General features: G+C 31.4%; 5 protein-coding genes across 9 annotated transcripts; 1 reads left to right on the top strand and 4 right to left on the bottom strand.

The window, feature by feature from the left end:
* Positions 1-76: 76 nt before the first annotated feature.
* On the bottom strand, positions 77-1,342 carry Rpl29 (ribosomal protein L29). The gene is made up of 4 exons (XM_076325399.1): positions 1,268-1,342; positions 983-1,037; positions 715-779; positions 77-249 (listed from the first exon to the last, which is right to left on the bottom strand). Exons 2-4 carry the CDS (start codon positions 1,017-1,019, stop codon positions 136-138), a joined length of 216 nt encoding a protein of 71 aa, XP_076181514.1. The 5' UTR covers positions 1,020-1,037; positions 1,268-1,342; the 3' UTR covers positions 77-135.
* A 761-nt stretch (positions 1,343-2,103) lies between these two features.
* On the bottom strand, positions 2,104-6,318 carry LOC143155042 (calcium-independent phospholipase A2-gamma). 3 transcript variants are annotated; one of them, XM_076327288.1, is made up of 8 exons: positions 6,268-6,318; positions 4,699-5,101; positions 4,255-4,624; positions 3,972-4,184; positions 3,236-3,444; positions 2,965-3,163; positions 2,663-2,869; positions 2,104-2,568 (listed from the first exon to the last, which is right to left on the bottom strand). In XM_076327288.1, exons 1-8 carry the CDS (start codon positions 6,288-6,290, stop codon positions 2,315-2,317), a joined length of 1,878 nt encoding a protein of 625 aa, XP_076183403.1. In that variant the 5' UTR covers positions 6,291-6,318; the 3' UTR covers positions 2,104-2,314. The 3 variants fall into 3 exon arrangements, with proteins under 3 accessions (XP_076183403.1, XP_076183392.1, XP_076183411.1); XM_076327277.1 differs by lacking the exon at positions 6,268-6,318 and adding an exon at positions 5,694-6,156; XM_076327296.1 differs by lacking the exon at positions 6,268-6,318 and adding an exon at positions 5,363-5,391 and having other exon boundaries at positions 2,105-2,568.
* Positions 6,319-6,895: 577 nt separating this feature from the next.
* LOC143145814 (mitochondrial inner membrane protease subunit 1-like) lies at positions 6,896-8,054 on the bottom strand. Its single transcript, XM_076309566.1, has 3 exons — positions 7,630-8,054; positions 7,315-7,503; positions 6,896-7,131 (listed from the first exon to the last, which is right to left on the bottom strand). Exons 1-3 carry the CDS (start codon positions 7,723-7,725, stop codon positions 6,964-6,966), a joined length of 453 nt encoding a protein of 150 aa, XP_076165681.1. The 5' UTR covers positions 7,726-8,054; the 3' UTR covers positions 6,896-6,963.
* Positions 8,055-10,444: 2,390 nt separating this feature from the next.
* Positions 10,445-14,072, top strand: LOC143145792 (apoptosis-inducing factor 3). Of its 3 annotated transcripts, none has more exons than XM_076309530.1 (7): positions 10,445-10,708; positions 11,813-12,105; positions 12,187-12,523; positions 12,590-12,940; positions 13,009-13,214; positions 13,307-13,523; positions 13,598-14,066. In XM_076309530.1, exons 1-7 carry the CDS (start codon positions 10,636-10,638, stop codon positions 13,855-13,857), a joined length of 1,737 nt encoding a protein of 578 aa, XP_076165645.1. In that variant the 5' UTR covers positions 10,445-10,635; the 3' UTR covers positions 13,858-14,066. The 3 variants fall into 3 exon arrangements, with proteins under 3 accessions (XP_076165645.1, XP_076165654.1, XP_076165636.1); XM_076309539.1 differs by lacking the exon at positions 10,445-10,708 and adding an exon at positions 11,240-11,386 and having other exon boundaries at positions 13,598-14,069; XM_076309521.1 differs by lacking the exon at positions 10,445-10,708 and adding an exon at positions 11,393-11,530 and having other exon boundaries at positions 13,598-14,072.
* Positions 14,073-14,202: 130 nt separating this feature from the next.
* LOC143145825 (uncharacterized) lies at positions 14,203-15,070 on the bottom strand. Its single transcript, XM_076309591.1, has 2 exons — positions 14,838-15,070; positions 14,203-14,544 (listed from the first exon to the last, which is right to left on the bottom strand). The coding sequence occupies exons 1-2, from the start codon at positions 14,885-14,887 to the stop codon at positions 14,280-14,282; spliced, it is 315 nt and encodes a 104-aa protein (XP_076165706.1). The 5' UTR covers positions 14,888-15,070; the 3' UTR covers positions 14,203-14,279.
* Positions 15,071-22,320: the final 7,250 nt, after the last annotated feature.

The following is a 22,320-nucleotide window of genomic DNA, read 5'->3' as shown; positions in this document are numbered from 1 at the left end:
TTATATTATGATTAATAATAAAAATTTTGAAATAAATAAAAAATAAATAATGGGATTACACTACAAATGGTACTCGTGCAATGCAAAATTGTTTTTTAATTTTTATTATAATAAAGTCATTAATACACAAAAACCTTATTTCTTAGCCTCACGGAGAACTTTACGTTTTGCCGCTTTTTTCAACTGTTCTTTTGGTTTTAAATTATGCTTTTTTGCAAAACGTTGATTCCTTAGAAATTTCAAATCCATCTAAAAATGTAAAATAAGATATGAAAAATATTTAATAACAACACATTATTTGTACTAAACAATTTACTAATACACATGTACACTTTTACAACGTTACAAAAAGTTTAATTATTTAACACACTAATGAATGCAAGAATACCTAATCTAATATTAAAATAGAACGGAATTCTTCTTAGAGACATTATTAAATCAAAAGACAATTAACATATATAGAAAATTTGAAGAAATGACATTGCTAAAAATTCGTGACTATTTTTATCTTATCTATATAATAACTGAAAGAACTTGTGCTAAAACTCACAATAATGTGGTGCTAATTCACAAGTAGTTAATATATTTTTTGCTTTGAGATCTACAATTTATAAACATATAGACAGAATATAAGCACTATAAAAAGACTATAATGTAAAAATGTATCTATAGTCATAAAAATTGAAACTATTGTTTAAAAAATAAAATACTTACACCAAGTGTGGACTCATGCCTGTAACGTTTAGGTTTTTTGATACCATTACGATGGGCTTTACGATCTGCAAATCAGCAAAAAATATACATAATTACAATTAATTTACTACAAAAGTATGTTATTTTAATTTTACATCACACACAAGTATAACACAAATGAACTACACATTTGAAACTTTGTAAAATTTATATGACAATGTCTGTTTATATACTTGGATATATTTTTATACGATCAAATAATTTTATGGATATTTCTTGTTATGCTTACTCTGATTATGATTGGTGTGATTTTTAGACTTTGCCATTTTTTCGTATTATAAAATCTGAAAGAATAATATTTCAATCAGTTATAACATGATACGTTCTAAACAACAATAATTGAGGTTAAGTGACTTTCGAAGTGGACTTTTACAGTTTAAAGAATGATTCCAAAACGAATATGCAAAACTGTTACAAAATATGTTTTTCCGTTTTCGGTAATAATTTATTAATAGCATTATATCAAATATCATACAGATTATAGGGATATACAATAATAAAATTCTATACTTACAAAAATTATGCAAACGCACTCGGAAACGGAAGCGTAAAGAAGGAAAATGATTTTGGATAGTAGCGCCAGTTGTTTTCGCTTTTGTAAATTTATTTTAAACTATATTTATTATTTAAAATCCAAATAGTTTTGAAATTATACATTTTTAAAGACTTTGAATATATTTGGAATATTATAAATATTACTTAAGATAAATTTAATAATTATTAGAAGTTTATAGAAATAAATTTTTATTTTATTTAAAATTTTCTTTGTATCAATATATTCATAAATTTTTACACATATTTATAAAATAGAAAATAATTTAGAATTCAAACATAACAATATATTTGTCCATGAAATACAAATTGTATATTTGATAATAAATACAATATATACACAATTGCCGACACATAGTACTATAAAGTAATTAGAAATTTTAGTTACTTAAAAACAACAAATTAGGAAAAATACTGAATCATTCTAATGTCACAATAATCGTGGTACTATAAATAATACAAGTCTTTACTAACTAATAATACTTAATGTCTCACTTTGAAATAGTTTCTTTTGTACATACTGTTACAATAACAAATATATATATATACACATATATATATCTATATACACATTATGTGTGATAAATGTGTGACAAATGTTTATACATATTATTAAACGTAAATCACAGTAAGAAATATATTAATTAACTTATTAAACTACTTATTTATATAAAAAATATGTCTAATAAATCACATTTAGATTTAACATTTCAAGTTTAACATCGTTTTAAAAATGATTGTTTACACATACATGTAAACTATCATTACATATATGCAATTAAATATGAATCTTTATATAATCTTTCAGTATGAAAGTATAATATAAAAGTCACATATTTTGAATTAAATGTTTAATAGTAATAGATATTAATTTTACGATTTTAAACAGTTTAATATTGATGAAACCAAAAGGCTATATACTATATGTGATTTGCATTTAGTGCTTTCATAACTTTTAATGAACTTTTATAAGTTATGGAATGCATGTTAATCAATGAAATAGATAAGTTCATAGACCTGACATTTCTTTTTGTAACGTAATCCAATCTATAATTTTTTGCTGGATTTGTCTTTTTTCTAACAAAACTTCAGCAGCTCTCTGAAATTTCTCCTCGTTTCTACGTATATACATTTTTGCATCTTGTTCTAATTGATTGATCTTTTCTGGTCGTATTTCTACCATCGACAACATTTCCTCTAAATATGGATTAAAACGGAAATAAACATGTTCGGGAAGGAGATCGTTCAACATTGTATGTACGGCTGTGTAATAAAATAATTGATATTATTCAAATAGATTTTTAATATAAAACATTGAAGTGAAATTCTTAAGAATATATTACTTTACAAATTATACCTTCTGTATCAGTTGCACTGTCTAAAATTTTATAAAATTTTTCTCTCCAACTTGAAATTGCTAGTTCTGTTGATTCATTAGTGTTTTCATAAATTCGATTTATTGTTCTTCCAGTTCCAAACGAAATTACACATTGAATTGGATTATTTGGCCACAATTGCTTAGCTTCATGTATTGCAATTGCACATGGATTATTTACCAGTATACCTGTACAATTTAGTGAATTAAACATTTTAATGCTTATCGAATTCCTCTAGCTCCAAAGTAATCATCATTTTCAAACTCCATTGAGCCATACATACCTCCATCCTGATGAAGAAATTCACCGTGTTTAAATTCTTCAAAATAACTAGGTGCTGCTGCAGATGCTCTTATAGCTTCCCACAGTTTGTGCTTGTGAGATCCTATGTATTGACTTTCTACCCTGTGAGGCAAAGTATAATTTCGAAACACATAAGCCATTACATGTGCATGATTTACTACAGTAGATATAGCTGAAAACTAAAGAGAAATTTGTATTAGAAGACAAATTCGTTACCTTTGGTAAAATTTTTCAAAGTATGAAAGATATACCTTTGGAGTATTTGGATCACGAACAGTTTTTATGAGAACTTTATTACCCAAATTTTCTTGCAATAGTTTTTCCCAGAGTGGAGTGTCATAGTATGCATGACTCCACACTAAATTACTTGTACCTTTTATAGCATTTTGAGTAAACACTTTAATACTTAATTCCTTATATAATTCTGATATTTCATTTAACGATTTTCGTTTATGTCCACCTGTAAAATTTTATTACATGAAAATGTATACTCAAAAAGTGAAATTATAAATATAATTAAGTTACACCTATAACAAAGACACTATTTGCTTCCACTTTTATGTACAGTTCAATATCATTAACCAAAATTTAAACTCAAATTATATAGACGTTTTATTTGATATTGTAACAAAATATTAGTTTCTTTAAACATATGAAATTAATCTTCTTTAAATGTTTGTAATTTTCTCTTTCAAATTAACATACAATTACATATAATGACAATGTTTATTAAAAACAAAGTGATGAGGCATTTTCCAAAATTATATATAAACTTTGTTTGAAATATGGAACAAAAGTATACAATTACTTACTTTCAATAGAAAGCATTGGGAAAACTAAATATAAAAACATGAATAATAATTGTTATCTCATTCAAAAATAAAATATATCACATATATTTTTAAATATTATCATTTTCTTAAATAATTGTAAACAAGCAAGTATGAGTTAACAAGTAACTAAGAAAGAAACATATTGCTTACATACCTAAAGCAGCAACAAGTATAGCTCCTGTACTCACACCACATATGTAATCAAACATTTCATATGTTTTCTTCCCTGTTAATTCCTCAAGCTTCTTTAACATTTCTATAACTAATACTCCACGCATACCACCTCCATCAATTGAAAGAATTCTAATTCCTCGACCAGGTAATGGATCAACATAGCCTAATAATGCTAATGCTTCTCTGATAGATGCTGTAAAAATTTATATCTTAGAATTGTTAATGTTCATTAAAAAATTCAATATTTCTTAATTACTTTGTACCTATTAGTTGTTCACTTTTAGTTTTTCGTCGAACTTTAAGCAACACTCTGATTGCTCCCTCTTTGATTGCATAATGCCTAGCTTCTGGATATTGATCAATGTGAGTTAACAAATCTTCGATTCTTCTCAACTTTGAAGCATTTGATTCAGCAGTTATAATACTCTTTAAAACATGGCGCGTTCTTGTTGTAATGCTGTGCTTCGATATACTTTTATGAACATTTACTTTCCACTTCGGTGGAATGACTAATGTAGCCGTTTTACTTTTATTAGTTAATTTAACAACTAAACTATCAAACATTTGTGAAAGACCATATGGCTGTTCTTTGATTTCCAGTTTTTGTTCGCTTGCAGTCGTTTCACGAATTTGCTGTAAAAATAACCAAAAAAAACAAAAATTAAATTTTTGCCTCTTATATTCTTTGAATGTCATATCTAAAATACCTGATGTACTTCTTGATCCTTAACACAATTAGTTGTCTTTTTTTCTTGAGATTTTAATACAATTTTATCAGCTTTCATCTTATTATTATCATCACATTTTTCCATGTTTAATACTTTATAATCATTAATATTTTTCATGAATTTGACAGATGATAGTTTCTTCAAAGTGTCAATTTGTGTGTGCATTGTTCTATGTAAAAAACCTATCCAATCTTTGGATACAACAATTTGTAGATTTTTATTATAATTAGAATTGTACAAGTAATTCTTTAATTGTACTAAAAGTTTTGAATAATTTTGCATAGACATTTTTGTTTTCCATAAAGCATTTAATCGATCATACAATTTATTTCTGTCAATGTTTTCAACATTGTTTTTTTTTGCTGTACTATCTGTCAATTGTCTGTAAATTAAAAATATGACCCATGTATGTTTGCTGTTGTACCATTCTTGACAAATTGCAAATCTCTCTAATATTAAATTGTTGCATTAATATGTTTAATTTAAACAAGCAAACAATGAAATACAATTAACCTATAAAAATAGTAGAACTCTAATATTGTTGGTAAACATGACTATTATTAATTTGGACACAAGTCTAATGTCTCTCTAGACATATTTATATATATTTGTATACATAATATACTTTTACGTACGCACACACCTGGATATACACATACATTGATATGTATACGTAAGTGCAACAATTCGATGAAGAGGGGGGAGAAATGAAGAATGACGTACAATTAAATTATCTGTTTATCAAAATGTACGAATATACTGTAAAATGTAATGACAACTGTATGATGAAAATCAAGGTCGAAAAGAAAATTACATCACCTTTAATTCTACCGTAAACAACGCATTATTTTTAAATGTCAATGAAATAAAAATATCTAATGTGAAATACATCAAACTGCATGTAAAAAAAAATATTAATTACTTATTTCTGAATGAGAACACAGTAATGACTATTAGTTTAATATTTAACATACCTTATAAAAAGAATAAATCTTCGATAATGTTTTACGTTTATATTCCGTGACATTTTTTTTATTTCTTTATTATGAGAAGAAGAAACGTAATACGAAATAAAGAAATAAAAGTTATGACAGCAATGATTTTCACAACAAATAATTTTAGGACATTTAATATTCGTTATTAAAATATGTAGATAATTAGAAATAGCTCTTCGTGGGTTTTAAAATGTTCCTTTACTGAATTTTTAACACACAAACAGTAAATCAATACACTGTTTCTTTACACTATTCAGACGAAATATTCCGATAATATGAACATACTTCGTTTAACGTCAGTTCATAACCGTCGCATAATTCTTTAAAACGAGCACGTTGAATATAGTAAGTTATTTGTCACTGCCCTGTTTCTAAACTAAGTTCGCTGCGTTAGATTCTACTTATATAAAAGAGAGCTTCCGACGTATTTGGGAGGGCTTAGTTGTAAATAAAATCATACGATACTATTCGACCAACGAGAATCGTTGGCACCTGTACACGAATTTAACATTTTCGCAGTTCAATGTTTTGAAAAGAATAAAATTCCTATTACCTATGTTGTTTACATTTGTGCATGTAAATAATATTGATGATGTTGTTTCTATTGCGGCTCCCACCAATTTGCTAACACGAAATGTACATCGCAATCGCTTGAAAAAACACGGGTCACGTGTTTTTTATTAAGGTACATACATAGTACATGTTACCATGCAAACAATAAACAAATGAATATTTATAATACAAAAATTGTAAATATTTACGAAAATAATTTTATTTACAAATTAATACTTCAGTAAAATATTAAACGGTACATAATAAAATATGTACCATTATAGAACAATTATTTCATGACTGTCAAGTCTAAAATAGTGATCATGATTCACAATTTAAGTTTGAACAGATGTAAAAGCAACATTAAACACTTAAGTATTTTATAAGGAAAAATTTCGTTCAATCTATGTATGTACATATATATAAAGATTGTTTTAATTTTTTATGAGTATCTTTTTAGTTACCACATTTTTATCTTTTATTTATGAAGTGGTATCAAGAATTGCTTTTTTTTTATCTTATCTACAAATGTGTTCTTGAAACAAATTCTTACTACCATAAGTAAATCTTTATCAATAGATATTGAAAATTATATGCCTAAAGGGATTATAATTGTAAATAAAATTACAAACAATAAAAATAATATATTTATTCTACCAATTATTTTATGTACAGTGGTTACCATTAAATATAAAGATTAGTCAGGTTGTTCACTTTCTGTTATAAAAAAAGTAATATCTCTTAATGGTAGTATTTTGCATAATGCACGTGATCGTAACAGACCCTGTGGAACAGGTCCATATGTGCGAGAATCATCTGAATTATTGTGATTATCACCTTCCAACCATACGTGTCCAGTTGGAACCTAAAACATTATATTCTTGAGTTTTGTTTCCAAAGTTAGATTGAAAATGTTGATTATAATGTTTTTAAATTCATGTGTAGATTTTATACTAGAACCAAATGATTGTGACAAAGTGATAAACTTAAGTTTTGTGTATCAAAAGAGTTATAATGTATAACAACTCTAAACATAAATGTTACATACTATGATTCCACCTTGTACTTTATCTCCGGGTAATCCTACAACTCTCTTGCATATATGCTGTTTCGGATTACAGGGAGATTTAGAGATAATTATATCACCTCTTTTAAGTTTTTGAAATATTAAAGACATATGTTCCGTGATTAATACATCATTACTGTATAAAGTTGGCTCCATAGATGGACCTGCACACTATATAATAGGAAAAATACAGTCATTAACAAATGGCCATATAAATAGAACAATTCAAGCAAATATTATATGATCCATTAGTTCATTGTTACAAAAATGTATCTATACATGTTCAAATTTTCTTACCACTACAATACTTCCTACATATTGAGAAACACAGTGTATCACACAAGTATATTTCACGAAATTGCCCAACGTTTTATAAAAAAATTTTCTGGACATAATTATCAATAAACACAGATGACACTACTGTAAGTGAAACAACAGAGGTTAGCTAGAAATTGAACTTGTACTATTCATATTAATTGTACTACCAATATCAAGTAATAAATGCTTCTATATGATTTTACGTGGTGGAATTTTTGTTTGTCTAATAATATCTCATGTGTAATATTGCAATTTGTATATTACATACATACACACACGCGCGCGCGCGCACACACACATCACACACCATACATATATACATACATACAATAGTATATAGTAGAATAATACAAATTATAACAGAAAAATAAGTTATATGCAAATGTTTATTCGTAGAAACTTTTATTACAAAAAAAACATCGGTACTTGAACCGGAGTAACAGACAACGTGCAATAGGTTAGGTATGAAGAAATATGCACATGCGTATACACGTGGAATTTTAGGCAAAATATATAGATAAATACTTAAATTTCGATTTAAAGCACTCAGGCGACTCTACAAGTTTTTAAATTAAATAAGATTGTAATAATCATAAAGATATAAATTAAAATAAACAATTTAAAAAAATAAAATACCCAATCATACGTATTTAATAAATAATAATTTAACCTCTAAATTGATAATTTATTCTATATATCAAATATAAAAAAGCAGTTGTTATTTAGCAATAATATATGTATGAACCAATAAAATTCTTAAAATTTGAATTACTTTCCAAACATTCATTTCATCAGACCTGACACTATTGAAAACATTTATACTGTATTTGTACTGAAATAAATTATTGTCCAAACTACAAGTTACAGCAATTTTATTAATCTTAATCTGAAAAAGTATAAATAATGTATAATATAAAAACTTTATTGTCATTTCTTAATAGATAATATATAATGCATGTATGTCTATATGTTGTGTAATTTTTAATGTACTTTAAATAATTTAACTATGTCAAATGTCACACAGGAATTTTAAAATGAAGACAGGTGACCAAACTAATGCGTCTAGAGTAAGAATATATTATTACTTGTGAACAGATGCACACCAAGTAAAAAGTACTTTTTATTTAACAATTACAAGGAACCTAAAAAATAATGGTATAGAAACATGCATTTCCAGGTACAAGACAGAAAGGCAAGACTTATCTACAGATTATAGCCTAAATCATGACATGGACAACCTGTTACACAATACAGAAACAAGTGGTAAAATCGAACATATTCAGAGACTAAAAAAAAAGATTTTAACAAAGAAGCAAATGAAGTGGAATTGATTCCTGGGGAGATTATTCTCTTGACTTACATATCAAATAAGATTAATGTATATCACTTTTATCACTTAAAGATGCAGAACATGCAAGTTCAATGAGACATACATAAAAAAAACAATACCTTGAAACAGAAAACTCAAAATGTTTACATTGTCAAAAAGAACATAGAACATTGGATTAATTATGTAGTGTAGTATATCTAGAAAAAGAAATAAAAAAATTCAGAGCATACAATGATTTGTATAATAACAATTAGAATCTGGAATGCAGAAAAAACATGACTCTGCAACACAGAAGGTATCAAGATTGATCCCAACTATAGAAAATTTCTCACAACTGAAAAATCAATTTCAAATAACAATAACGACAATGAAAGCTTGTGGTGGATAAAAGAGGCTTGAATTAATTTTCAATGCATGGAAACCATCAACAGAGTAGGATATCAAGCACGAAGTCATATAATAGTTCAGGAAGAAATATTAACAAAAATAAAAACTCTTTTAACATTGTAATGAAGAAAATTTTGTATGTTGTAAACGTTTTCGTTTTATCAATTACAGGATATGGAATTTTATATTCAGTTAATACAAAATATGAAGAACAATGAAATATTAATGAAAAAATATATTCCTACCACTCTTGTGTTTTTCTTCGTAATTTTGTATGCAACACGTTTGCATCATTATTACTAATTATATTCCAAAACTAAATAATAAGGCTTCTTGTAACATAAAATGACGTGTTAAACATTTTAAAAATTATCTTTTGTTTACATGTGACATTACATTGTCTCCGCTATCTTTGCTTCACTTCGCTCGTGGATTCCTATACACGCGTATTATACACAGGTGCGTCTATAACTGTATATGGTCTAAGGTCCATACAAAGAAATCGATTTTGACGCCCCTAACAGTGTAGTTGGTTACTGTTAGAATTGCTGCAACAAGTTGCTGACAGCATAAGTCGAATGAAGTAAGAAAATAAAAAAGAAAACGACGACGTTTGTTTATCATTGTAACAAATAGTTTTCAAATTATATAATACAACGTTGTGCAAAATTATTTAAATAATTTATTATAATTTTTCTTCCAATTTAATAAATAAGTTTATATTTTGTTATTTCTAAACTGTTTATTAGTGATATCTGATGTATTTTATATAATGTATTAATTACAGAAAGTGATGATAAAAGTCATTGTCTTTAATTTGAATTGAAATCAAATAATTATTACTAAATATTACTATATTTGGGGAAATGAAAGTGTGGATCAGTTTATGCTTATTTATATTTAAAAAATAATTAAAACATTGGAAAAAAATTGATTAAAAATATTTCAAGTTATCTAAGTAACTTCATAATTGACTACATCTGTTTATCTTATTAAAAGTTTTTTTATTAGAGTCTTTATTATAAAGTGTTTTGATAAATAAATAATGATCAATTGCTCTATAAAAAAGTGAAAGTTTATCTAAATGCTTCGCTACAAATAACTCAAGGTCAATCGTCACAGTTGAAACGATCTTTAGCAATGCAATACTGGTTCAAGCATTTGTAGATTAGGATAAATCGAGATAGTCAGTTTATTTGTAGATACCGCGATAACTGCGATTCCAACTTGTGGAATATCATTTACGAGTGACATTACTATACATAAGAATGGGTGCCAGCAATTGTAAAGGACTTCTTCCAGGAAGTTCTAGGGTTACGCCAGACAAATCGTCCAAAACAGGTGCGAACTATATTAAAAAAAAAAGTATATATTCGCAATTATGTCCAACAATATTTCATAACATAAATCGATGTAACTCTCATGCCCTACAGTCATACATGTTTGTATGTATGATTCACATGCATATGTAGAGAACCACTAGATAATACTATAGTACTAAATATGTACTATGTAAGTGCTACTATTTTAACAAAATTACATTAAATTTTAATGTAACAATGTTAGATCACTTTATTAAAATTTCTATATAAATTTATAAATATATAATTGTAACATAAAATTGTATCGATTTTTTGTTGCGTATAATGGGTGCTGCTATCACTGGTCGATTCTTGTTCTTTTATAAATAGTTAAAAATGTCGTGCAATACATGAATTAACGATATTCTTTTAATTTTTACTTATTGATTATCATTTTTTCGGAGTTGATTAAACAAATACATATAACACGTCAAATTACATAGTGAAATGTAAATCGCTCTATAGATTAAGCAAACATGTAGGTGAGGTACATACATACACACATATGCTTGAGTAGTAAAATCTTACTACAGTTCATACATGAAGCATGCTTGTTTTTACGACAGTAACCTGTTCATAACGAGAATTCAATGTCATTTTACAAATTCGTTACATTATAAGTGATCAGTAGTAATTATAAACAACGAGATGATTAAAAGTAAAATATTTTAACAGCATATGTTTTTGTACACTGTGAAACATTTTACGCGTCTAGCGCGTAATACAGTTTCTTATGTTCATTTAAAGACATACAAAACGAATATGTCAGAATTAAAGTCTGAGAAAAAAATTTATATTTGCAGTGAGTGTAATAAACCAAAAGAAGATATTAGGTCGTCACGTAATAATTCAAAATGTTGTTGTAGTTGTGAGTTAATGTCTGTCCATTCAAATTCCAACGATATTATAATATAACGATTATTATAATATACAATTTTTCACAATTATAATAAATTAAGTATTTATTATCTATATACCTATACACAAGCATATTGTGATTTAATATTATTATGAGAATTTTACGAATAAATAAAAAATAGGTACATAATTTTGTGTGTAATCATAATGATTTACACTTATTTAGGTAAACCAGAAAAATATGACTATATTGAAGATGTGGTGTGCAAAGAAACGGATATCAACGAAAATGAAATGAAACTATTGCCACTTGGAGATGCTGGAAAAAAAATTTTGTTAATTAAACAAAAAGGACAGTTGCATGCTATTGGTACAAAATGTACGCATTATGGAGCTTTGCTTCATACAGGAGCATTAGGAGATGGAAGAATAAGATGTCCATGGCATGGTGCATGCTTTAATATTAAAACAGGAGATATAGAAGATTATCCAGGCTTAGATTCTTTACCGTGTTATAAAGTACTCTAACAAATTATCAAATTGATATGAAAGAATTCATAAATATTACACTACTACAACAGGTGTTGTTTAATTAAACAGGTAAATGTGGATGAAACTGGACTTGTACATGTAAAAGCAAGCCATAAAGATTTAGATCTGAATAGACGTTTAAAAAAGATGTGTGAAGTAGATGCCAGAAATGAAACTACTGTTGTGATAGTTGGAGGTGGACCAGCTGCTGCAACTTGTGCTGAAAGTTTGCGACAAGAAGATTTTACTGGAAAAATTATTATGATTTGTAAGGAAAATGTACTTCCATATGACAGAGTAAAGGTGTCCAAGGTTTTGGATTTCAATGTTGAACAGGCAGCTTTAAGACCACAATCATTTTACAATGATCACAATATTCAAGTAAAACTTGGTGTAGAAGCTTCAGGTAATAAAATTATCATAAGTTGTGTTACTGTAGAGGAACTACATTTCAGTTTACAATTTATTACAGGTTTAAATACAAATGAAAATTTTGTTGTGTTAAGTAATAATGATAAATTAATTTACAATTATTTATTTATCTGTACTGGAAGCAAGGCTAGAATGCTCGATGTACCCGGCAAGGATCTGTCTAACATTTATGTAGTAAGAAATTATACCGATTCTCATGATATACATTCCAAATTGTCAACTACAAAACACATTATAATATGTGGACTAGGCTTTATTGGTATGGAAGTAGCTGCATATTGCGTGGATAAATGTGCATCTGTTACCATTGTAGGAAAAGGTACAGTACCTTTACAAACAGTTTTTGGGACAGAAATTGGCAATAGAATTAAACAAGAATTTGAAGAGAAAGGTACTATTTCATTTTATGATTTGATTTGTATTAAATTAAATCGAGAATAACAAGAAATTTTGTTCAAGGTGTCAAATTTATATTTGAAAATAGTATTGCACAATTTGTTGCAAAAGAAGATAATGCTAATACTATAGGTTCAGTTATACTTACCAATGGCACAGTTCTTCCTGCTGATGTAGCTATTATTGGAATTGGTACTACATTTTACACAGATTGGATGAAAGATTCTCCGATTGATATGTTGCAAGATGGCAGTGTGAGAGCAAATAAGGTACAATACTTTATCAGATGATAAATATTTAAAATATTCTAAATATTCATTTTAGTAAATGTTAATTTCTAATACTCTGTGAATATTTTTAGTATTTGAAAACAAATATAGAAAATGTGTATGTTGGTGGTGATATAGCATATGCACCATTGTTCAATTCTCATAGCTCTTCGGCAGCAATAGGTCACTATCCTTTGGCACACTATCATGGGAAAATAGCAGCATTAAATATATGTGCAAAAAGCACAGAATTAAATAGTGTTCCATTTTTTTGGACAACATTATTTGGAAAAAGTTATCGATATGCAGGTATGTTTATAATTCTTCTGATACACTGGGATGTAAAAAAAAGAATACTTCTAATATATTTATAATACATTCAGGTTATGGAAAACCAGATAAAGTGAAAATTTATGGTTCTTTGGAAAATTTGGAATTGTTTGCATATTATATTAAAGATGGTAAAGTTATTGCAATGAGCAGTGTTGCAGCAGATCCTGTTGTATCGGATTTTGCAAATTTCTTATATGAAGGAAATTCATTGACAGAAGAAATGATTGATAAAAATCCATTTGGTTGGATAAGAAATAAACCAAAGAACTTGCTTGAACGATTTGAAAATGAATGTAATGTAAATCCATAAACACAAGCTATTTAAGGATAATAATTATTTATGTTAAAAAAAACTGTTAATTCTTATTTTATTATTTTAATATTATATTCTGGAATGCATTTTTATAGTTATACATTTTAAGTTATTATTTAAAAATAAAATTAAGGATTTGGCATTTCAAAGTAATGCTGTCTTTGATCAATAAACAGGTTCCTATTGAAATTAAAAAATCCTTATTGATGTATGTAACGTATTGGAAGCATGATTTCTTGCATATCTTTGAAGTTACAAAGGAACTCTATAACAGTTTTTAATACATAATAGCATTGTATTAAAAAACTAATTATAGAAAAAGTGGTAAAAATAATATTAACATTTCATCATTGGTCGAAGATCAAATACATTTATTTATAATTAAACAATAAACTATTATATAACCGGTAAAGTACATATTAATCCCAAACTTCTTTTACCATCAAATGATTCAATCGATCTGCAATGGTAACCCGTTTGTTAAATTTAAGATTTCTTTCTTCTTGCCACTTGTATAAGAGGTCATTGAATTTTTTTTCTTTAAATTCACTCATATGATATAGTGATTGTTCTTTAGTAATATAAGGGTGCCTTAATAACAACATGTTTTGTTCCTCTCTATCGAGATCCATCTTAAATTGTATTATATCTTTCATAGTTGGTTTTTTTTCAATCCGGTGCTTCCTAACATACAGAAATACATGCACACACATATTTGTATGTATAATATGATGCATTTATACGATTAACCGTATGGTTAAAAACAACAATAACATTATTAGTATATAAAATTATTATAAACAGTTATAGGAATATTCATTGCAAAAAGTGGATATTTTTTTACTAAAATTATAACAATCTTGATTTTTTTATTTTTCGTATTTATATTTTTTTTACTACGTCTACACCAATATTTTTAGTATAATTTGAAGTTAACCTTTAAATAAATGTTTTAAGACAGCAAGAATTATACATACCCTCGAAATCGAAACGGAATATTATAAAGAAGTATGCTTGTAATACGCATCTCGATTGCAGTTTTCCTTCTCTTTTATACGTTCTTTTTTGTTGTTACAGCAATTTTCAACTCACGTAAACCGTCTACTTTTTTTTTGGTTATGTTTACAAATCATGAGCAAAGCGACAACTCCATTTTGAAATTATAGTGTAAGCAGAGAAGGCGGACTCTATTACATAACTCGATTGGTTAAAAACATTTTACCATTTTTAAAATTGTTACAAATTTGGAGATATTATTGCGTACCCTGCCTGATATTTTTTGTATAATGATTTTCGTTCAAATTAAATTAGTCGTTCATAAAATATTCAATTACTTTGAATTATTCTAGTGATTTTGAATAACTAAGAAAAACGATTTATTTCATGCTTGAACATCGCGTAAGTGACCTAAAATAAACAAATGACAAATCTACCATAGTAATGAAAAGTAGTACACGTTAAAATATTTTGTCAGCTATTCTTTTTAACACTTATGCATATATAAGCTTCATTTTAAAATATAATATTACATTCATAACAATAAGTTTAAACTTTCGTAAAAACTATAATCATACATGACAGGTATATTCATGAGTGGAGAAATAAAAAAATCAACAAAAGTTGCGAAATATTCGTTTTTGTTGGACATTTCGCCTGGAAAAAAAAAGACCGAGGTATTGTGGCACATTCGATTGGAAAATACCTAGTCGTACGACTATAGATGTATGTTCTAGGTTAGTCGAGAATCGATTCCTTTTCAAGCGTCCGTGCTGCGCGATAAAAGGTATTTAAGAGGTTGCATCATTGGATGATGCAAAATCGTAAATTTGAATGCGATATACACGATTGGAACGTCACGACAGCGTAATATTTGAAGTTTTCACGATCACAAACGTATCGCGATGCTCTATGTTACAGTATTAAAAGTCCTATTCTCATGTTGCGTGAAAACGGACCTTAAAGGTTCGCGCCTGTTCTCTGTTAGCGGTGTTCGCGCATCCATAGTAGCGTAGTAAGATTTCCTTCAACTGAGGGTTATTCCCGTAGTAACATTTGCAACAAAAAATTACCAGCTCTGGCATCAACTAAGCATCTACCCGAAGAAAGAGTTTCGGTTGGTACTCGAGCTGGTAATTTTTCCGGGAAATGGTAAGAATTAACGCTTCTCGGTGTAGTTGGGCATACTATGGAACGCGTCGAGTAATTCGCGGTACAATCGAAAGGGATATTGGATTGTGTTCGAGGGTCGATAGGATCGGTGTACGATGAGAGAGGGTATTCACGACGAAGGATCGAACAAAGACAGAGTCGCATTTCCATGAAAGAATTGATCTATTTTATAGCATTTCAAATTCAAGACAAAAAGAAAAGGTGATTCTTATAATTAATAACAAACACGTCGTCAAATTACGAAGGAGGTTCACGCATTCAATTCCCGTGTTAATAAGCGAGACTTTTGGTTTTCATCGCCACTGTTTTCTTATTTGTCGTCTGTCTGCCTCTCTCTCTCTCTCTCTCTCTCTCTCTCTCTCTCTCTCTCTCTCTCTCTCACTCTCTTCGATTTACGTATTCGGGTTCATAAATTTCCGAACCCACACGTTTCCTCGCTCTTATATATTGGTCAATTGAACGACAACACATCCTTGTTTTGCAATTAAAGGAGAACGCGCGCAAAAAGTTTGTAGCTTCCATCCTTGATACGCGTTAAGAATAATACACAATATACGTACAACTAAACGAGAAATAGACGCAAAGACAGATGGACAGACAGACAGGCAAGTAGACAAGTTACTCGGACAAACGAGTGGACTATGCTATTCAATATGTTATCGTGTGGCATTCATTTGACTCTCGCGATCTACGCGCAACCATACCTCTCTTTCACTTTCCTCTTGTTTGAAATATAAATCGAATTTATAATCCATTCCGCTTCGACACCCTTGATCGATCCCAAAGAAAAAAAAAAAAAAAAAAAAAACGCTCTCAAGGTCGCGATCGTGCACGCGCATCGGTTGGTTATGCGCAATACCTTCGTCGCGTTTCAACTATCGTTACCGCTGGTAACTTTGTTTTCGTTTTGCTCTCGTTTGAATGTCGATACACCTCCCGTTAATTTCCCGCCCTTTGAACACTGTTTTGTTTTGTCTAATCGGGGAAGCTGGGTGCCAGACTCGCCACTCTTTCCGCTAAAGGTTATCATACAAAATAATTAGAAAAATGTACAAAAATTCATAAAAATAGTAATAGTTACACAGTACAAATTACATCTGGGTAATTAGAGTAGTGTGATTGAGAAACGAGCATGAAAAATTACGGTTCCCTACTAATGTTACGCTTCGTAACGCACTTTGTTTTTTTTTTTATTTTTTTTTTTTAATTTTTTTCCTTTTTTCTTTCCATCTTTTTTTTCCTTTCTCGCGCGTGTACGCGTACGTGTGTCTGTTCTTTTTTTTTTTCTTCCCATTTCTTTAACAATTGCCGGTTCTTTCCCGTCTAGTTCGTCGTTGCTCCGAACGAGATAAATCGTCGCCCTCCTCCACGAATCAGGAAGAGAACGCCTCGCGGAATAATTTATACGTTATTCGTAACTAGCAATACGTTGCACGCGTACATATACAAACACGGATATCGGTACGCCAATACTTTGCCTCGTTGGTCGATTTTCATCAATTCTTTGTTGTTGCTTCTCAACTCTTTCTCCCCCGTTCCTCACTTTCACTGGATTCTCTTTGCGATAGGTCACGTTACATACATCTACACGTATATCAGCGCAAAGTGAGTTTTGCTGCACCCCCACTGTCGCCGTTTAAACTACCGGTATCGGTACAAAATTACTTAGAAAAACTTAGTTCCAGTTATTATTAATATAATAATTACGTCCGTCGATTCGACGGTCTAACACGGGACTATTGTGGGAATCTAGATCAAACGACTTTTCGCATTTTTCTGTACTTGCGCGCGCGCGCGCGTAAGTATACATACGTGTGTGTGTGTGTGATGTGGTACGGTGTGGTGTAGTGTGCAGTTGTATCGACAGTTTCGTTGACCGGCAATAGTAATACGTTACTAAGGTACTTTACTTGTTACGTGTAACCGATGTACTTTATCGTGCTCGCGAATCGAAAGTAATTCACGTCGGGTGCTCTGCTATTGGCTACGAATCTACGAATTATTATATTAACGATAACCGGGAATCCTATCTGCGCTTGCTAAGTCAGGAGTTGTTTACGATTTCTAACAAAGAAACGCATAACATTTACGTATTAACGATAAGTGAACGATGAGAATGCGAGCACAGCATAGTGAATAATAATATTTTTCTACGTGGCACCGCACGTGTATCGGCCTCGTTCGCTAAACACGATCTTAATTTTATTAATGCCACAATACATAGCACACTGCTCTTTCGCGTCGTGGACGCCTAGTACCTAGGTACGAAGTACAGTTTCGATCCTTATCCTTACCCACTAATCACCGAGGGACTCGGCGAACCAGCCATGTATACCTATATACATTCCCTTTCCGATCGATTGTTCGATTCAACCCCGGAGCGAAAAACAAGGATCGTTTCTCGTTCTACCGGTCCCTCGTTTACTTCGAGCGTCGCCTCGCGCGATAAGACTCTCGCTATCTTTTGTAAAAAGATTCTAAAAAACTTGCCTCGTGGGTTGTGAAAGAACATAGAGAATCGCGTGTAGTCGAGGAGATTAGTAGTTTCGTGAAATACAGAAAGTCAAGGAACGATAATAAAGGGATCGCGCGCGCGCGATGAAGAAGTCATCGAACACCGATGCCAGATTTGTCGATCGGTCGAGTCGCTCGATGGTCGAACGAACGGGTACGACAGCGCCGCGACACGACCGAAACGCAATTCTCTCGAGTTGCTTTCGGTACACGTTTCGTAACAAGGGCCGTTCGAACGGAATAATTACGTACCAGCGTGGTCGGTTTTTTTTTTCTCACGTTTCGCGTTCCTCTCGCGCGCATCGCAGCGCTGCCGTCAAATGCGGTGCAAATGCTACGCGAATCAGTGTTTCGTGCGTTATGTACCGGTTAAGGTTACGGTTACGCGCGTGCGCAACGAAACGCAGTCTAAAACGCAGTCACGCCACACACCGAGAGCACTCGCGCGCTACACACCAAACACAACGTTCTCGATTCTTCCCACTTTCGTCTTCGATGCGTCTCCCCTTCCCCATCACCCCCTCACTGGTCTATCGTTCACGCTCGCTTTTCACCTCCCTTCGTTCGTTTCTCAATCTTCCCCGCCAATCACCCACGATTCTTTCTGTTCCGCTCCGTCGTTCGCACGCGACACCGCTTAAATATACACCTATAATAATATTTTCTGCGACCAAAAAAATAAACTCTATCGTGTTGTGTGTGTGTTATCGGCTAATTAAGCTACAATCGTCGATCGTTTCACGGCTACGATTACGTTTAATCGATTACGAAGAAGGTATCTCGTCGACCTCGAAGTGTAAATATTGCACGATCGCGTACCGATGCCGCGGTGCCTTTTTCCTATGATATTTTACATACACGTCTTCGCTCCTCTCTCTTTCTCTCGCTCATTCGCTCGCTCTTTCTTTCTCTCTTTCTCTCTCATTCTCACTCTCTCGTTCTCTTTCTTTATCCACCTTGTATCCCTACTATTTGGACGAGAGCCGAATACGGACGCATCTCAAAAGTCATTCGATGAAGGGAAAAGAAAGTTGCGCGAACCTCGAGAACGTCGATCAAGATTTCAACGTTTTTTTTTTTTTCTTTTCTCTTTTTCTTAAATGCAACGCACTCGCGAAAGAAACGTCGCCGCAAAGATTCTAGTCCAATCCAATAATCGATTTTATCGGCGCGATTTTCGTGGTCCAATTTCTTCTCCCTTCGTTTGTTTCTTTTTTCCTTTTTTTTTTTTTCTTTCGCAGTTTCCTAATACATACCTACGTTGGCTTTTGCGGAGCCGATCACAGCGTGAACTCGAAAGCAATTCGCGACGTCTTACCTCGAGCACGCGCGTTTCGATCGAACGAATTTGCAACAGACGCTAAACCCTTCGATCGCGGTTCGTTAATCCTCTTTCCTCTCCGGCTCGTTCCGCGCGCAGAAGAAAACGAGTGTGTCGCTTGCTTTCATTTTTTTTTCTTTTACCCAGACACTACGAAAAACCGCGCAACGCGCGCTCATTGTTCCTCTCGATTTATATCGTTTGTCTCGTTTGTTCGTTCGTTTCACGTTCCGTACGGATCGACCGTATGACGAACACGTGCTTCGACGACGATCGTTGAACATCGAGTACGATGAAACGTTGCGGATTAAAATTCCAAAGCTCTCGTCTGTTCCGTTCACGTTCCATTTATTTATTTATTTATTTATTTATTTATTTATTTTCGTTTCCTTTTTTTTTTTTTTTGGTTTTATTTTGATCCGGGAACGTTTATTTAAAAAAATTAAAAACCGCATGAAAAATTGCAACCGCTCTCTCTCTCTCTCTCTCTCTCTCTCTCTTTCTAAAATTAACAGACGTAGTCAGTACAAAAGTTTTGATTGTCCCAGCTTTGAAATTCTATTCACGCATCACCGACGAACGCTTGTTTCTTCCACGAGGAATCGGATCACGATTTCTTAAAACGAACCCTTACGAATCGTCGATCCGTCGCGGTATTTTCTGAATCGGTTGTGCACGAGACACATTAAAGTTACCACGGAATAAAAAAAACATCGCCGAATCGGATCGAGCGCCAATTTAGGCGATTTACGGTCGATTTTCAACGAACATCGTAAAACCCTTTTCAACTTTCGAAACGTAAAACTTGCCGCTAACAATACACGAGTCGAGGAAATTTCGTTGCTCTCGATCGCGAGATACGACGATCGAGCGACACTCCTACAGGTAGATAATACTGAGTTGAAGTTCTTAGGTAGGTCGATAGGTTCGTACCCGCGCATAATCGTACGGTAGAATTGGACCTCGATTTTTCGAAGTTGCTCGCTTCGAAACTTACGAAAATTGTGTTTCTTTGGTTTTTTCGTTTCCTTTCTTTCTATTTTTTTCTTTTCTTTTTCTTTTTCTTCTTCCAGTTTTGTCGTTTGCTCGGAATCGGATCTTACGGAGAAACGACACGACGCAACGATTTTGAGCGTCGCGATGGATCGAAATCGACGTCGTGGCGTGGTAGAAAGTAACGTTACAAATATAAAAATAAATTCAATCGGTAGAAATTATACGGATCGCGTCCCGATATAGTGCGGAACGCAGACTCTGTTTCCTTCTCCAACCCGTCCCGTTAAATTGTACTTGGTCGTTACTCGTTAACAACATGAAAGACGATCGAGAAGATTTCAACGAATGCCACCACGCGGTGATGTTTGTTTCAAACGGTTACCAACTCTTCTCACTCCGTAACTTGTTCGTTTTTATTTATAGATCGACGGCACTACGATCAAACGATAAGGTGATAATGCGATAGCGTAGTCGTGTGTATATATATATATATATACAATATATATTATATACAATACATATATTCTAGTACATTATATACAATATATATAATATACAATATATATATTATATACAATATATATTATATACAATATATATAATATATACAATATATATAATATACAATATATATATATTATATACACACATATATATGTAATATACATACATCTATATATACACACTTATATATATATGGATATACGTCAATACGTGATTTTAATACGAAAAACTGTACAGGCTAGCGTTTAAAATATCTACTGGGCCATACAACGTTCATTTTCGGTTCGATCGACGATCGCCCGCTCTCGTTGCAAACGGAAAAGTCGAGTATGTGTGTGTGGGTGTGTGTGTGTGTTATCGTCGATTTAAATGTCACGTTGCTGTCAAAAAAGAAAAAAAAAAAAAAAAAAAAAAATAGAAGAAAAAAAAAAACTCTCTTTGTACTCCCCTCCCGCCCGCGTATTCGCTTTCTTTCGAAACACTCGTACCCTCTCTCGATTTTATCGCGTTCCACGGCTTTTAACTTTGCATTTCCACTCGTTCGCTTCTTTCTCGATGTATATACATACGTACGCGTTCACTCCGCTCTCGAAACCATAATATCGAACGACGTGTCGTAGAGAAAGGGTGTAAAAGGTCGGATCTTCGCGGTGATATCGTGTCCCCGGTTAACACGTTAAACGCCACGGTAGTCCCTGAGGACCAGCGTTCCGAAGTTACAACGATTACAAGACACGAACTCCAATACTTGCAAACTTTATGTATCATTACCCTCGTTAGTAACGCTATGAAGTAAAAAGAACATCGACAAATTATCGAATGTTTCCATTTTTTACGCTACGATGTAAAAACACTACAGGTTTGAATAAGTATCGTGGACATCCTTAATACTCGTAAACTTTTAAAAATCATTACTCTCGTAAGTGATACTATAAAATAACAAGTACCTCGACAAA

Source organism: Ptiloglossa arizonensis, chromosome 1, assembly GCF_051014685.1.
Source record: "Ptiloglossa arizonensis isolate GNS036 chromosome 1, iyPtiAriz1_principal, whole genome shotgun sequence".
In the NCBI taxonomy this organism is placed as follows: domain Eukaryota; kingdom Metazoa; phylum Arthropoda; class Insecta; order Hymenoptera; family Colletidae; genus Ptiloglossa; species Ptiloglossa arizonensis.
This window is presented reverse-complemented; position numbering and strand designations above follow the sequence as displayed.

Coding starts and splice junctions, on each gene's coding strand:
- Rpl29 (XM_076325399.1), bottom strand. CDS start 1,019: ATGGCAAAGTCTAAAAATCACACCAATCATAATCAGA. Junction 780..982: donor TCACACCAATCATAATCAGA/GTAAGCATAACA, acceptor GCTGATTTGCAG/ATCGTAAAGCCCATCGTAAT. Junction 250..714: donor GGCATGAGTCCACACTTGGT/GTAAGTATTTTA, acceptor TTACATTTTTAG/ATGGATTTGAAATTTCTAAG.
- LOC143155042 (XM_076327277.1), bottom strand. CDS start 5,746: ATGTCACGGAATATAAACGTAAAACATTATCGAAGATTTATTCTTTTT. Junction 5,102..5,693: donor AGATTTATTCTTTTTATAAG/GTATGTTAAATA, acceptor TTTAATTTACAG/ACAATTGACAGATAGTACAG. Junction 4,625..4,698: donor AGGATCAAGAAGTACATCAG/GTATTTTAGATA, acceptor TTATTTTTACAG/CAAATTCGTGAAACGACTGC.
- LOC143145825 (XM_076309591.1), bottom strand. CDS start 14,887: ATGCGTATTACAAGCATACTTCTTTATAATATTCCGTTTCGATTTCGA. Junction 14,545..14,837: donor ATTCCGTTTCGATTTCGAGG/GTATGTATAATT, acceptor TCTGTATGTTAG/GAAGCACCGGATTGAAAAAA.
- LOC143145814 (XM_076309566.1), bottom strand. CDS start 7,725: ATGTCCAGAAAATTTTTTTATAAAACGTTGGGCAATTTCGTGAAATAT. Junction 7,504..7,629: donor ATGTAGGAAGTATTGTAGTG/GTAAGAAAATTT, acceptor CCTATTATATAG/TGTGCAGGTCCATCTATGGA. Junction 7,132..7,314: donor AAGTACAAGGTGGAATCATA/GTATGTAACATT, acceptor ATAATGTTTTAG/GTTCCAACTGGACACGTATG.
- LOC143145792 (XM_076309521.1), top strand. CDS start 11,407: ATGTTTTTGTACACTGTGAAACATTTTACGCGTCTAGCGCGTAATACA. Junction 12,106..12,186: donor ATTCTTTACCGTGTTATAAA/GTACTCTAACAA, acceptor TTAATTAAACAG/GTAAATGTGGATGAAACTGG. Junction 12,941..13,008: donor ACAAGAATTTGAAGAGAAAG/GTACTATTTCAT, acceptor ATTTTGTTCAAG/GTGTCAAATTTATATTTGAA.